A 14,731-nucleotide genomic window follows, 5' to 3' on the forward strand; every position below is an offset into this window, starting at 1 on the left:
AGCCTGAGACAAATGCAGCTTGGTAATCTGAAAAGGAATCCTATGATGACAATAAGTTTCTTGGGACCTTGAGAACAAATTTGAGAAGAAACTTCGTAAGATTTTGGTGAATGATCCCTAATGCAATGAACTATAGCATAAAAAATACCAACCAATAAAAGCACTGTGCAAAATAAAAATGTGATACAAGGATTCATCTGTATGGAGCACCATTAAATAAGCAAGACTCTGATTGTGTACCAGCATGGCCATCAATCTGGTATTGATCTTTTTGTTTTAAATTTATAATCATGCTGCTTCACACAAGTCTATTATATCAATCAATATATTGTAGGGATTATTCTTTTCCAGGTTATAGAAAAAAAAATAGAAAAACAACAACAAAAAATATGCTACAATTGATATATCCTGCTACTTGTGATGCCTTTGTAGTTTGCTTATCCGCAATCAAAGAAATAGATGTGACTGTTCCAGGAGAAAAACATATCTCGACTACTCACGCAGTCATGAAATGAGCAATAAACAATTCTGAATGTAATCACTTTGATGTGCGAAACAAATTACTTTCACGAGGGGTTACCCCAACCACAGTTCAGGCTCGGAGCCAGATCTGGAGGAGGAAACACAATAAATAACAGAATGTTGTCGCATGGCATCAAACCTTGTTTTTTTTCCCCCACAAAGAGTATTGTGCGTCTGCTACCAATGATTAACTATAAATGACACTCAGAGAATGGCTCTCCAGCTGTGTCGCCTGTGTGTGCTTCTGGCTCCAGCCTCTTGCAAGACAAAGCAATGCTTAACATAAAATTGAATTGCATAATGTGTCACATTGTTGCCGTCACAGATGTCCTATCCAGAATTTTAAACCCGTGTTGGCCCAATACCAATAACAAGAAGCGGATCAGTGCATCCCCACCAGAAATGTCCAAAAACTATACAATGCCCTGCCTTTCTGAATGGAGGCACTGACTGAACTGTTAAATCGGGCTGCTACTGAAGTCATTGCAATTCTGAACACACAGAGAGGAAGTGTCGAGGTGGGTTCCTTTGGCTGATTAAAAATCATTCTGCCAACTATACTGTATGTGTGCATGTGTGTGTGTCAAAGCTGTAAGTAGGGAAGCATTGAAGCATGTGACATTTGGTCCAGACCAAAAGACAGTTGGTAAGGCTAACCTTTAGCAACACCCATTGGCTGGATAAAATTAAATAAAAATCAAAAACAGTCATTGATTGCCTTGCCTCGTCCCCTCTCCCATAGCCAGTACACACTTCTGATTCCCTCACAGAGCCTTCAGGTTAATCACTTGTGAAAAAATGTCACCTGTTTAAACTGTGAGCTACTTGGAAAAATATCAGCAGGGAGGGTGAAGGAGAAATGCTTTCCCATAAGGGAGGAAAGTGCTTAGCTCCTAGTTGCTTTTTTAAAAACTGCTCACGCGTAGGGGTGTCAGAAAATGTCGATACGCTTGAGAATTGAAATATTATATTTTGCGGTACTGTGTAGATTTTGAATGAATATTTTACATGCACAGATTCATGGCGGTAGTTCACTTTGCATTATGTTTAAACCCCCTACTCTCTTGATCCTTTTCAGTGTTATAATCCGTCTCAGCCATTTGACTCTTCCACTCCAATCAACAAATCTCTACTATAAACACATGAACACAAGACTATGACACAGGCAGACTCATAAAGAGCACACCACCAGCAGTGATAATTTTCCTAAAATTAAATATTAAAAAATTCCCAATATACCGCCTTGCTTACAGTACCACAATGTATCGAAATATACTGAATAGTAACCCCTGTATCATGTTATGTATCGTATTGCCAGAATCTAGCCAATACAAAGCCATAGCAGACTAAAGTAGACCACTGATATGAATCTGTAAATATATAAAGTATTGCTTCAAATGAAAAACCTACTGAAATTCCACTTAAAGTGGAATTATCTGTGCAAGTTCTAATGGATGCATTACTTGTAAACAGTCTACAATACAATTACTAGGGCTGTACCCGATTTAGAATTAGGCCAGTCGAATCAGATTTGGCATTTCAATCATATATATTAAACAATTTATTTTTTTTCCCATATAAAGTTTTCAAGTTTGAACATGGCTCAGCGGGACATTGAAATGAGACAGCGGCATTAATGTATTCAGTAAAAAAAAACCAAAACATTGCACTAATGGCAGATAAGCAAATCAGCAAAAAAAAATCCCTTAAAACACAGCAGTATGGGTAGAGCAATGACTGGTTTTGACAACACAATTTTTCCTAGAAAAAATGAACATCTTAAAATTTAAGATGTGCAGCATAAATGTTATTAACAAGGCTTAAGCAGTAACATATTGAGCTAGCAGATAAGACAGGCGGACCCATAGATCAGCCCTAATGTGCTATTTATAGAAAGTATATCCAATTTAATTCTTTAATAGAATTTATTAGTTGTAAAAACAAAATGTCTTCCCAATATTTTTTTCTTAAGACCCTACATAGATCATGAACGCAAGGCTGTTCAGCAACTTCTACAGTCTTAAGATACTGGAATTTCTTGCCAGTACATGAGTGCACCATAATTCAGAAATACATTAACTTGTCAAGACTGCATGACCATGCAAAAATAAGCTAACTTAAAATATAGCATATATAAGCCTTTTTTTGCAAAAATTAATTACCGAGCTATCTCAAGTCTCAAGTCATTGTAAACTATTTTTTTTCCTGTATTGAAGCAGTAATATCCAGTATATGTAAAATAAAAAAAGAAAAGAAAAGAAAAGAAAACCCATCTATGACAGCCAGCCTACAATTATTTCCAGTGGATCACAGCTACAGTATATATGTTTGCACCTGTTTGCTTGAGTGGTGGTGGAGATGGCAGCTGTTGAGAGAGTCAGACAGGATCAGGACAGCTTGTATGGTCAAGGCTCATTAAAGACTATCAAGAAGCCCGCTCCCATCAGATCCTCCATAGAGCTTCCCATCGGCTACATTACAGTACACGACCTACAGCACGGTCAGAGGGTTACATTGTGAGTGCAATACTTAATGGCTGTGGATGAATGATGATGCTGCAAGGCATCATTGCCACACGGGTCATAATATACACAGCTGATTTCTATTTCTGGCTTGGGAACTGGAAAATATGGGGAGTCAAAAACACGGATAACTGGGAGTCAGATCACACACATGCAAACATAGAATCTATACATGAAAACATCGCAAACCACTTATATACATCACTAGAGATGGAACATTAATGCCTCCACCTATCAGGAACTTTCCATTTCTCTGCCTCACATACAGGAATTGAGGATTCGGGTTCAGTTCTATGCTAAATATCATCAAATAAAACCATAAAAGTATGACTCTCTTCGCTGAATACATCAAATGTCCCCTGAAATATGTCATGACTGAGAGATGCAACAGTTGCAACAGAAATCAATCTAACTGGATCTCTGTTAGACATTGAGGTGACAATACATTTTAAGCTTTTTGAATGAATAGAGGAGATGTATTAACACAGAAGGGTGACATGATTGATTCACACTCATTAATGCATGGTCACAGGAAAGAAATGACACTAAATGATTCACAGCTTCTGTTCTTCACTGTAATTTTATCTGAAGTGTGAATGACTCAGTGTCATATTTAGGATCTAAATGGATTCATGTATGTTTGTGCAGGCATGCGTTTGTGCAAGTGCATACTGTAAAAATGTGTCTGTGTGCATCCATACCTGAAAGTAGGTGAACTGAGAGTGGTAGAGGTCGGGGTAGATGTGCAGCGTGGTGCCCACCACCAGCAGAGATTCAAACTTGTGCAGGGAGGAGCTGATGTAGCCGGTGAAGCCCAGACACCAGATCTTCAGAAGAGCCTCCAGATCAAATAACACAGTAAAGGCAACCTGGGATGAAATGGAGAAAATAGCAATCAGCATTGGCATTTAGTACCTGCCACCACAAATCTCTCTCAACAAAAAGCAATTCTACAGCAGTTAATGTAGGTGAGCTATTCCTTCACTTCAGTGTGAAGAATAATACTGTGTGTGAACTTTTTTTGTGTCCGTGATGAGAGTTAACAGCTGTGAATTTAGATTTTTGAGTCACTATTTATAACTGTTTTAGGTAACTCAGTGGTGACTAAGCTTATGGCCCACTAAATAAGCTCCTGCATTTGCAGTAATAAGTACTGGATGTCTTTGGTGAAACTCACACTAAAAAATCAAAAGCAGCACACAATTACTGATTTTTTTTTCAATCACCCAGAAGAGGTTAGTCGGTCAGAGTGGGTAGGTGGACCAAACGCAGCAGACTCACTTTTAAACACATTTGTATGTGAAGCCACACATAATGCCAACTACTGTTGTTTTTTTTTTTAAATGTCTCTTTTTGCATTCATGTGTTCTGATGACCTTGAATTGTTATGGAGGCTTGATGCCAACTACCATCTAACTGAAGTCATACAGGTCACACTGTTTGGATCTCTGTAAAGTGCCATCCAAAACGCATCTGCAATTACTGCTTATTGCCATGGGTGCTGCCAAAAAAAATGAAACAGAGATCTTTGACATTGTACTTTTAATGGATGGCAAACAGATACCCATTCAAGCACTGTGCTTACATTTCACTACAATTATTGAGAGCTTAAACTTTACTTAAATAGTTCCAATTTTTGCTTAAGACCTGGGAGTGTGACAAACAAAGAACACAAAAACCCAAACCATTCATTTGCAACAGTTGCAATAGTGCTTCAATAAAAGATTTTGATACAAATAGATTCACTAGCAGCAATGCAAAGCTGCCAAAACATAGCGGCGTTCGGCAGTCTGTCTGCATTAAAATATGGTAAAGCATAAGTAACTGTAAGCTTTTTGGAGCTTTCTTTTGCTCTAAATGCCCTGAGTGAATCTGATTTCTCTCTTGTAAACAGTTATGCAGTAGAAATTGCTAGGGCTTTTATTTTGAAAGGTAAGAAAGGACAGGGTGGATCTGGTATGTGCGGCATTGGTTTAAGGTTGAAAGGAGTAATAACGTTTGCCACCTTGGTTCAGACTTCTGAGCCTGCTGTTTGAAAATCCTCATAACTACATACAGGTCGATGCCATTATTTGTGGTGCCAGAAAAAATCTACCTTGCTATGAATGAAATGAGCAGCATTTTGGCAGCATAATATTTGCATTCTGTGTGAAAGTTCGAGTTCGAAAGGGTCTAATATAAAATGTGACCAAGTTGCATTATGGGAAATGTAAGATCTTGTTTTTGGATATTGACCCACATTAGGGACTAAACATCAGGATATCTTGTTCTCTGCTGCATCGATTTTGACCATACTGTTTTTAATCTCTCTTTTGTTTGTCCCCCACCTTTATTTGCAATACCGAAACCCTGGAGGAATCCTCTCAGTAAAGGATCTGAATGCTTCAACCACCACTGTCCTCAGCAGGGGGAAATACAGAAAGAAGGAGAGAATAAAATTGGCACCTCACCAATAATACATGTATCTTTCCATTTAACTCTAAACCCAGTGCCTCAATTTCCTATTTTTCCTCCACAGCCTTCGCACAGCTTGGAACAAATCTGCAGATCGATGGCTGTATGATATGGATGGAGAGAGTGAGAGAAGGTAATATTGTGTCTAGTTTTTTTTTTCTTCTCTCCCTTCTCTTATCTCTTCCATTCAGCTGTGTGAGAGAGAGCGGTGTGAAGGGGACGGAGGGAGGTGGGCACACTCCTCAGCATCTTTGTTGGCGCTTTATCACCTGCATACTGATGACATCAAACCGACATGCTCGACACATACAGTACAGTGTTGTGGGCGTGCTTGTATACTTTAATAATAAGTAAAATAAAAAGAGCAAATGTGCTAATTTAAATAAATTTAACTATAGTTGATCAATTAATTAATACGAATGACATGCGTTATGCCCATTATACAATAAATATACAGATGTATGGATTCAATGCAGCCGTTTTAAAAACACCTGTGCATTGTCTTACACTGTCAATACTGTAATAAATGTAATAGTAATATAAGTGCTTGAAGTGCTTTACTGTAGTGACACTGTAAAATAACAGTAAATGCTACCAGTATTTTACCGTAATTTTATGTGAAAATTTGCTGGAAAAACACAGCAAAATCGATGCTTTTTTGAGCCACTATTGCACTTTAAACCTCACATTCTACTGTAGAATTCTGTAATAAATGTAACTGTAATACACTGTCAAAGTTATTTATAGTACTGACTCTAAATATTGGCAGATGCTGGCAACTATAGCTAACAGTATTTTACCGTACTTTTACGTGAAAATTTGTTCCTGGGCAAACCTGATGAAGCCACGGGCAAAAATGTGTTGTTTGCAATGTCTCAAATGAAGACTACAAGAAAAAAGAAGCAATTCAGCCCTCTTGTGTGCGGCGAATCTTCTTATTTGCTATCAGTCGGATGTTTCCTGCCATCACCTGCGCCATGTAATTAGTGTAATTACAGTACTGAGCAAGGGGCATGTGCTTTTGAATGAGTACAGATGTATGGAATATAAAGTGGCTGATATCCTAAAATCCCAGTTGCATCATGCATCATGCATCATGTGCAGGGTAATATCATGAGGCAGATTATGCAGGATTATATCCCTATTAATAACAGACTATGACATTACCATGGAGGGCATTCGAAATAAAGACCTCCACTACAGAGATAAACCCACGTCATTCAACAGGCTTTAACCAAAATATGACCTCACACTGTTTTTAAAATACAAATAAAGGCAAAGCTTGAAATAAAATCCTTGGTCACATGACTTGTGTTAATGTTAAAAGGTTTGAGGTGCACATTTAGAGTTGCAAGAAAAAAACAGGAAATGAAAAGAAAAAAACAACGACAAAAACATCTCACCTCTGCCAGGTAAAACTCATCATAGTGCCTGCGGTAGTTCTCGCCTTTATAATAGTTGCTAGCGGCAACGATGACGTCCACAGCGACCATGGTCAAGATGAACATGTGGAACACGGAGGATCGCATCAGTTTCTGTGGAAACAGAGCAGAGTGTGTTCAAATGCAATCAGAGTACATTGCACATAACAGGCAAAGATGTTTTTCCTCAGTTGAATTTGAAGTTTTGGTTCAGATTTGATACATGGATACACTGATAGTGCACAGTGTCTTTAATAAGTCATTTCTCCTCTGCTCTTCCCTCAGTGTAAATTTGTTCACCCTATGTACTGTAGGAAATTAAAGGGAGCACAGACCCTTTGATACCTGGAGCTATATCTTTTTTCATGTGCTGCTTCCAGACGCCTTTCACAAGTAAACCTAAAACCTAGAGCAAACTGGTGCAATATCTTTAATAAAAACATGAGAGGAAAAAAAGAAATAAGCAACTTGGTAAGAACAGCTCCACAAATGCAAACAATTGGTAGATTTAGAGCATAATTTTTAAAAAGCAAAAAAAAAAAGCCAAAAAAAACCCCCAACAATATATATAGCCAATTACACTAATTACATACAGTCAAAATTTGTAATAGAATTATTATCATTTTCGGGCACAGCATTCAGGTTTTATGGCAATGCTGCTACTCCAATAAGTAAAACATGTTTTTTTTTTTCTCATGTTCAACTTAAGCTGTTGCACCACTTTAAGAGGAACTGAAGTTTTTGTTTGCTTTGTTATTTTTTGTAAAAATAAAATGATAAACCCTTGGGAACTGTTGGGATGCAGACATTTTTTTCTTGTATTTAATTGCAGAGCTGTTTAATTGTCAAGCATTATACACTGGATTGACGGGTTCCTTATTTTACAGTGTGCCAACTATAGACCATGCTGTATATTAAAAGGTGGAAACAGTCAAAAAAAGGGCCAGCAGCTAAACTGCATCAAATTCAAAGCAATCAGCATCCTTTCATTGGCTGCTGGGAGAAACATCCACCAAGACAGCAGAATCAGTGTGCATTCAGACAGCCGGAAACAAGAGAGGCAAGGGACAATAAAAGTATGTTATTTCCCATAGGAACAGCAGTGGCATCCAACGTCTTCAACAACATCACATAATAAAACAATCAAGATGTAAAAGAATGTGAGGGAAAGTACCCCTCAAAAAAAGTCGGACAAAACCAGCTCTCCTCATTTCGACAAACACTGTAACTGCGTTCCTTCAGAGACAATATGACAGATGTGATCACAGCCTTGAACTGCATGTATGTGGCATACTGAACAGCTTGTGAGTGGGTAGAATAGCTCACCCTAAAAAAAGACTCGCATGTGAGACTGGTAATAGGAAGGATTGAAAAAGTGAAGAAAAAAAACGAGAGGAGGACTTTAAGACAGATGAAGAGTTTTTGCAGCATTGCTGGAAAGATCAAATTCGCCCCAGGAAAACGGGACCGCTGCCATCCGCCCTCCCACACACAGATTACAGTACAAACTCTCTAAACTCGAGAAAGCCTGATCTGCAATTGGTGCTTTGAAAACAAGTGATGATGGAATTAGTAGATAAAATTATTATCTGATGGAACTCTGAACTTGTGGGTAAATGACGTATTGCTATTTTAGAGCTAAAAAAAAAAAAAGGCTAAAAAAAGGGAAAAAGGTTCTTAGTGACAAGCAGAGCTTTCGACAGCATATCAACAGAAAATGGCAGAATTTAAACTAATGTTTGCATTGAAATGACAAGGATCTCTTATGGCTATTAAAATAATGACTGACAAGGGCAGAGCAAGTAGCAGATTGTTCTAGTACTGCAAAATGTCTTTGGGAGGACGTTAGAGTTGATGTTTGGGTCAACAAATGGTGTGATTTTGACATGGAAGAGCGCTGGTGACATCCAATCTCCTACCTGTCCACATTAGTTTCTTTTAACTGTGACCACCATCTTTCCCTAACCTTAACAAAGTCATTTTAGCTGCCTTAGTAAACCTCCACCATAGAAGTGACACATCTGGAAGCATTTGTTGAAGTCATTTTTTTGTAACAGCCCACAGACTAAATGAATAAAAGATGTGGGCGTGGCCAAGGTGACATCACACTTTGGTTTGAGGACTATAGTTCTGAAGCCTTGATTTTGGCATTTTGGCCGTCACCACCATATTTGGACACTAGCGAGGAGGAGCCACAGTCGATTTTATTTATAAATCCCATTATCGCAAATCACAATTTGCCTCAGAGGGCTTTACAGCAAATGACATCCCTAAGTTAATGAATGTGTGGACGTGGCTCATAGTGTAATGACTACAAAAGCAGGTACAGCTGCAGGTCCATTTACCATTTAAACTACTGGTTAGCAAATATAATATTTTTTTGCTGGTGTTAAGTTGCTCTTTAAGGTAATGCAATAATTTATGAATACACAGTAATTATACAGCTGTGAAACTTCCTACCTGAGCATCACAGGCTAGCCAAATCTGTAGCATCTTTTACATGTACTTCTAGAGACCTTGAACGCTTTTGCATAGCACTTATGAGGTGTTTTTTTATCGTCTTATAACTTTCTATCACTTTTTTATTTTTCCACCTTATTTTGTCTTGTTGTCCCATTAAGTAAGTTTACTCACTTGTTACTGAACACAACATTACACAACGTTTGTCACAAATGTGAGATCCAGAAGAGTTCTTCTGAGCTCCACTGATAGCCCAGACCGACAGAGCTGCTAGTCTTTGGTTTGACTGTTTTTGCACAACATGCACACATGCCCACTCTACACACAGAGTGGTTAGGCTCCCTGACTGAGATTGGACGTGACAAAGCAGTTTGACATTTCCAGCAACCAGACGCTCTCCCCCATGGGTGTTTTGGCTGAATGGAGCTGTGTGTGTGTGTGTGTGTGTGTGTGTGTGTGTGTGAGTGTGTGTGTGTGTGTGTGTGTGTGTGTGTGTGTGTGTATGTGTGCGTGAGGGGGGGGCAAGAGAGATAGAAGCAAACTGACAGAGAACAGAAAGTACATGCTTGTGCGTATGAAACGGTTGATTTTCTCAAGGTCCTGACTTTGCCCATATTCTCTGTCAGCTTTCGGGAATCACACTGCTGAGGAATGCCGGAGAGCGAGCCAGAGAGCAGTGTGCATTTGTAACCTCTGTCACACGGAGATACAGTCTGCCCATCCAGCTCTGCCACACAATCACCTATTAATCTTTCCCTCACATTCCCCCCTTTTTTTCCACAATTTGGCTGAAGATGTGGTGCACTTCACCAGATAACGCTTCCATTCCAGAGGCAAAATGGTCTAGCTCGCCCAGTGCTGCTGATGGCACTGGCACTCCATATATGGCCTCAAGATGTCAGAATCAATTTAACGGCACCAATTGAGGGACAAGATGGCTCTCCCCTGCCGTTTGATGTTTCTCAGGCTTGTGTGTCTCTGAAATCCTTTCACACGTGTTTGATGGATGCTATTTATTTGCGTTGCCTCTGGCTGGGTCTTTGAAACACCAGGTGCTCGCTGTGTGCAGGCACAAGCAACACACACACACACACCCTGATGTCGAGTTTTGCAAGCAGAAGCCACACATTAAGTTAGGGCTTTGGCTTTTAGCCAGGAAACACTCACATCATCTCATCTGATAGCGAAGCTCAATACATGACACAGTTCATTCTGCAAAATGCAAGTACTCAGCTCTTATTTGCTTGACTGTACATGATGGAAATTATGCATGCAAATAGTGCTGTAGATAAAAAGACATCATTTCAAGTGGCACGTAAATTGGTATTTGGGGAAACACTGTGTGCTGGGTGTGATTTTCCCGCAGTAAAAAATGAAAAACAACATTAAAAATGAGAAGAAATAAACAGAACACATTTCTCTTTTCATCAAGCCTCCTGGCTTCTTGTCTGGGTACACTTTTTTATCGCCCAATTTATGCTCAGTCAATTTAAACAGTGCAGCAAAGCCGCTCTCTAAAGGCTGTTTGGTCAGTGTGACATAAACTGCAATATAACACATGAGGTGAGACAACTTTCGGCTGTGATCTGCCGTCAATATGCATGCCAGTCACCTGGAGGAGGAGGCGGGGTGCATATGCATCATACCTGGAGCATGTCCAGTGGCTGCAACTGTAACACAACCAGACAGAGAGGCAGACTGACAGAGCAAGGACTGCTTCCTCGTGCTCCGTCTGTTCACTCAGACTGCCAAGGAGGACAAATGCTCTTTCCACTGGTACATGAGACAAGTGTAGCACATGTGCACATAGCTGGCAGGATATAACAGTATTCACACAGGAATTGTCACCAACAGGCTGGGCCATGTTCTGGCACCCTCTCCTGCTACAGTTTTCTGTCTCCTGTTTACTGAGATTAAGGAGAAACTGAGTGGGATTACAGACTGCTTCACTTGACTTATCTCTTCAGTCTCTTCACTGGCATTTGTTGACAATGAATTAACAAGTGATGGCACTCACAGTTCTGTCAAAGCTATTTTCTTTTGTTCTGTATGATCTACAACCGGACAAATTAACACGTAGAACAGGTGATGTAATTCAGTCTCTTGTCAAACTGAAGTATTTTACTGCTGTAAAGATTGTCTCTCCTTAAAACCGGGCCATCTATGCAGTAAAAAAACACAGACACACTCGCAACTGCGCTGCACGGGACAAATAAAAAGCTCAGACTGGTGGGTGACAGAATGTGAACTTGGCTATTTTGATGAAGGAAACAATATGGCGGCTGGCAAATATCTGCTTGTACTTTCCTCTCTGTGGTATCAGTAGACTTGTTCTTGTTGAGCAAATGTCCACTAATCTGGTGATAAACACATTTCATTTCACATTCTTCACACTTCTTTAGAGTTGTTTTTCAGTGATTTCATTCATGTTTTATGACATTTTTTTAGTCATTTTATCCTTTTTTACTATGTACCTAGTGTTTGGCTCTTGCTTCCTTTCGTACTTTTTATGTGTTTTGTTTTTATTGTAAAGCATGTTGTTACTGTGTTATGAGAGGTGCTTTATCAATAAAGTTTATTATTATTATTCTAATCATTATTGTTATCATTATTGTTATGTTATGTAAAATACTTTATTGTGAAGGAGCAAAATAAGGAAATATTGAGTTTTCATCAGCAGTAACTTAACAGACTCCTATATGGATGAAAGCCATCATGAAAAGGCAAAATAAAGCAGATATGTGAGGTAAAAACAAGGACGCAGGAGAGCAACTAAACTCCAAACCACAAAGATTTATTTACTCGGCACAACTAAAAGTGGCAATGGAAACATTTGTGCCCGTGGTGCGAGCATATGAATGTAGACCCTGTGGTCAGGGAGATGTGGGTGTTGGTCAGAGAGGGACGTTTACCAAAGTTGATTTGCACATACACATTGTTCCTGTTCTGATGTTTTGTTATCTGTAGTTGTCATTAAAGTTAGCCAAGCTGGTTAAACTGGCTCATTTACAGAAAAGTCTATCAAACCTTTGAGACCTGGATCGACAACACTTTTGGTGCTGCATTCAGATGCCTTTTCACAAGTATTTAAACCTTTAAAACCTGAGCAAATTGGTTTGATTTCATTCAAAAACATGGGAAAAAGGCAAAGAAATTAGTAGATTTAGACATTTTTTTAAGCTAGGGAAAGATATCAAGAGAACTATATTTATAATTATCATAGATATATATTTTTAATTATTTTTTACATATTTTTTATAATTCTAAGCAGTTTTTTAGGTCATTTCTTTGTTTGTTTTTAATTTTCCCGTTTTGTTTGTTGTTGATTTTTTTGTGCTTAAATTTTCAGTTACTTTTGACTAATGTGTCACTAATTTCTGGGTCATTTCATCTTCAGTTGCTCATTGCCTTCTTCCCATGTTTTTGAGAGAAATCAAGCTTTTTTGCCCAGGTTCAAAAAGGTTAATGTGCACTATCCTTGCAATCTTATACTGTATAAATACAGTAAATAAAAACACTATCCATACTGTTATGATTCAAAGCTGGTTGAAAATTGGCTAAGTATCCCTTCAACTTGTGGCTAAGTGTGTTTTCTACACAGAGTTATTTTAATCTAAAACTTTGGGCTAAAGGAGTGGGTGTGTAAAAGCTTGCTGGGTTGGGGATGTAGCCAAGTGGGAGCCCCTTGGCTTATTACCGTTCTGACAGGAGCAGGCTGACTCATATCTCTGGCTGGAAAACAGGTCTTAATAAAACATGATGGTCTGCATGTCTGTGCCCTCCAACTCTTAATAATATCTGCTGTGCTTTGCCTCCTCTGCGTCCATTTCCTGTCTGGCTATTCCTTATAGAGTTTTGCTTTATTTCATTTAAGCGTACATCACTACTACATGTGCATCAGGCTGATAGCAGTCTAGGCCCAATCGGATTCTGTCTTGGTATTCTCTCCAAGAGTGATGATCTCACAAGACTGGTCAAATTTCGTTCACTCTCCTTTCACAGGACCTATAGCAATATTCTCACTGTGATTACTCTTTGCCGCTCCTGATTTTTTTCCCATCTGGCAAATATCCCTTTTCTATGTGCCCCTGCCTCTCCTTTCACACACAGACAAACTGACCTTAACCTTGAAACATCGTGTGTATGTGTGTGAGAGCTTAAAATGATACAAGCGGTGTCGCTGGGAAGATCCACAGGGCAAAGATCGGTGACAGGGGGAAAAGGAGACTTCCAGAGAATCAATAACCTCTGGCTTCGAAGGGAGAGGTCAAAAAGGTTTTCCTTTTATCGGACCTCAGTGCCCCCCAGTGAGCTCCTGGGCTATCCATTACTCTGTATTTAACTCTGTGGACAGAGGTCTGATACAAGAGGAGGGAGCATCTCCAAATAAACAATGCTAAATTAATCACACGATCCTCCTGAATTTCAAATTTTATCATACTTGTATACCCTTACTTATTGGTCATTTCAAATATGTTTTGATCACTCAAATATAGAAATAAATTTGATTTTTTCCTCCCTACAAGGTAAGTCTATGTTGCATTTTAAAGACTTTTTTAATTCACTGGGGTACACCTGTAGAGAGTGTCACCTTTGGTTTTTTGCTTATAGCAGCCAAAGCTCCAGCCTGCAGTGTAATTATGGTATTGTGGAGCACTAGAGGCTAATTATTAGAACAGGTCTGTAGGGAAAGAGGAATGATGCTTCATTAACCTCCACTGGTCTACACTGCTACCACAAGAGCAAAACTAAGAGACACAGGAAAGCACTAAATAACTGAGTTCACCTATTTAACTCCATGGCATATGCAGGTCACTATTACAAACACATACAGCACAATCATATGTTAAGACTTTCAAACCTTAATTTAAAAATTTTACATTTACTGTAATATCTTGGCTTTAAAACAATAGTTCGCAACATTACATAACTATGGATCTTAATTTATGTTTACTTTATGTTTCTATTGTTAAGTTTACTTGAAATTTAGCTGTATTTACTTAATTTTGTAAAGTTATCGCAACTTAGAAATGACAAGTACAATGACCTTGTTCTTTCTAGGTGTTAGTTACTTCAGTAAATCTTAGTCTGACTTTATTTGATCATCACAAAGAGGAGTTAGGAGATCTGCGAGTTCTCTTGATATGATATGATGGCCTAGTTTGCAACCAACACAATACAGATATATAGTATTTATATATATATACACACATATACATACACAGTAAACTTGGCTTCCTGAAGTTGCTAAAACTTTAAAAGATTCGCTTCTGTCGAGAGGTTCTTTATATGGGCATTGGTCTTTTGCACGTACATATACATTTCTGATGAGGAACATCAGACAGATGACAG

General features: G+C 38.8%; 1 protein-coding gene across 6 annotated transcripts in view; it reads right to left on the minus strand.

The window, feature by feature from the left end:
* nalcn (sodium leak channel, non-selective) overlaps window positions 1-14,731 on the minus strand; it is an 89,237-nt gene that overhangs the window by 46,563 nt on the left and 27,943 nt on the right. For all 6 annotated transcript variants that reach the window (XM_088083485.1, XM_042494455.2, XM_088083488.1 and 3 more), the window contains 2 exons: window positions 6,902-7,033; window positions 3,746-3,913 (listed from right to left, as the gene is read on the minus strand). In XM_088083485.1, coding sequence (XP_087939611.1) covers window positions 3,746-3,913; window positions 6,902-7,033 — 300 coding nt within the window. The remainder of the gene's footprint in view (window positions 1-3,745; window positions 3,914-6,901; window positions 7,034-14,731) is intronic.

This window comes from Plectropomus leopardus, chromosome 10, assembly GCF_026936395.1.
Source record: "Plectropomus leopardus strain MGB_pleo_1.0 chromosome 10, ASM2693639v1, whole genome shotgun sequence".
NCBI lineage: Eukaryota > Metazoa > Chordata > Actinopteri > Perciformes > Serranidae > Plectropomus > Plectropomus leopardus.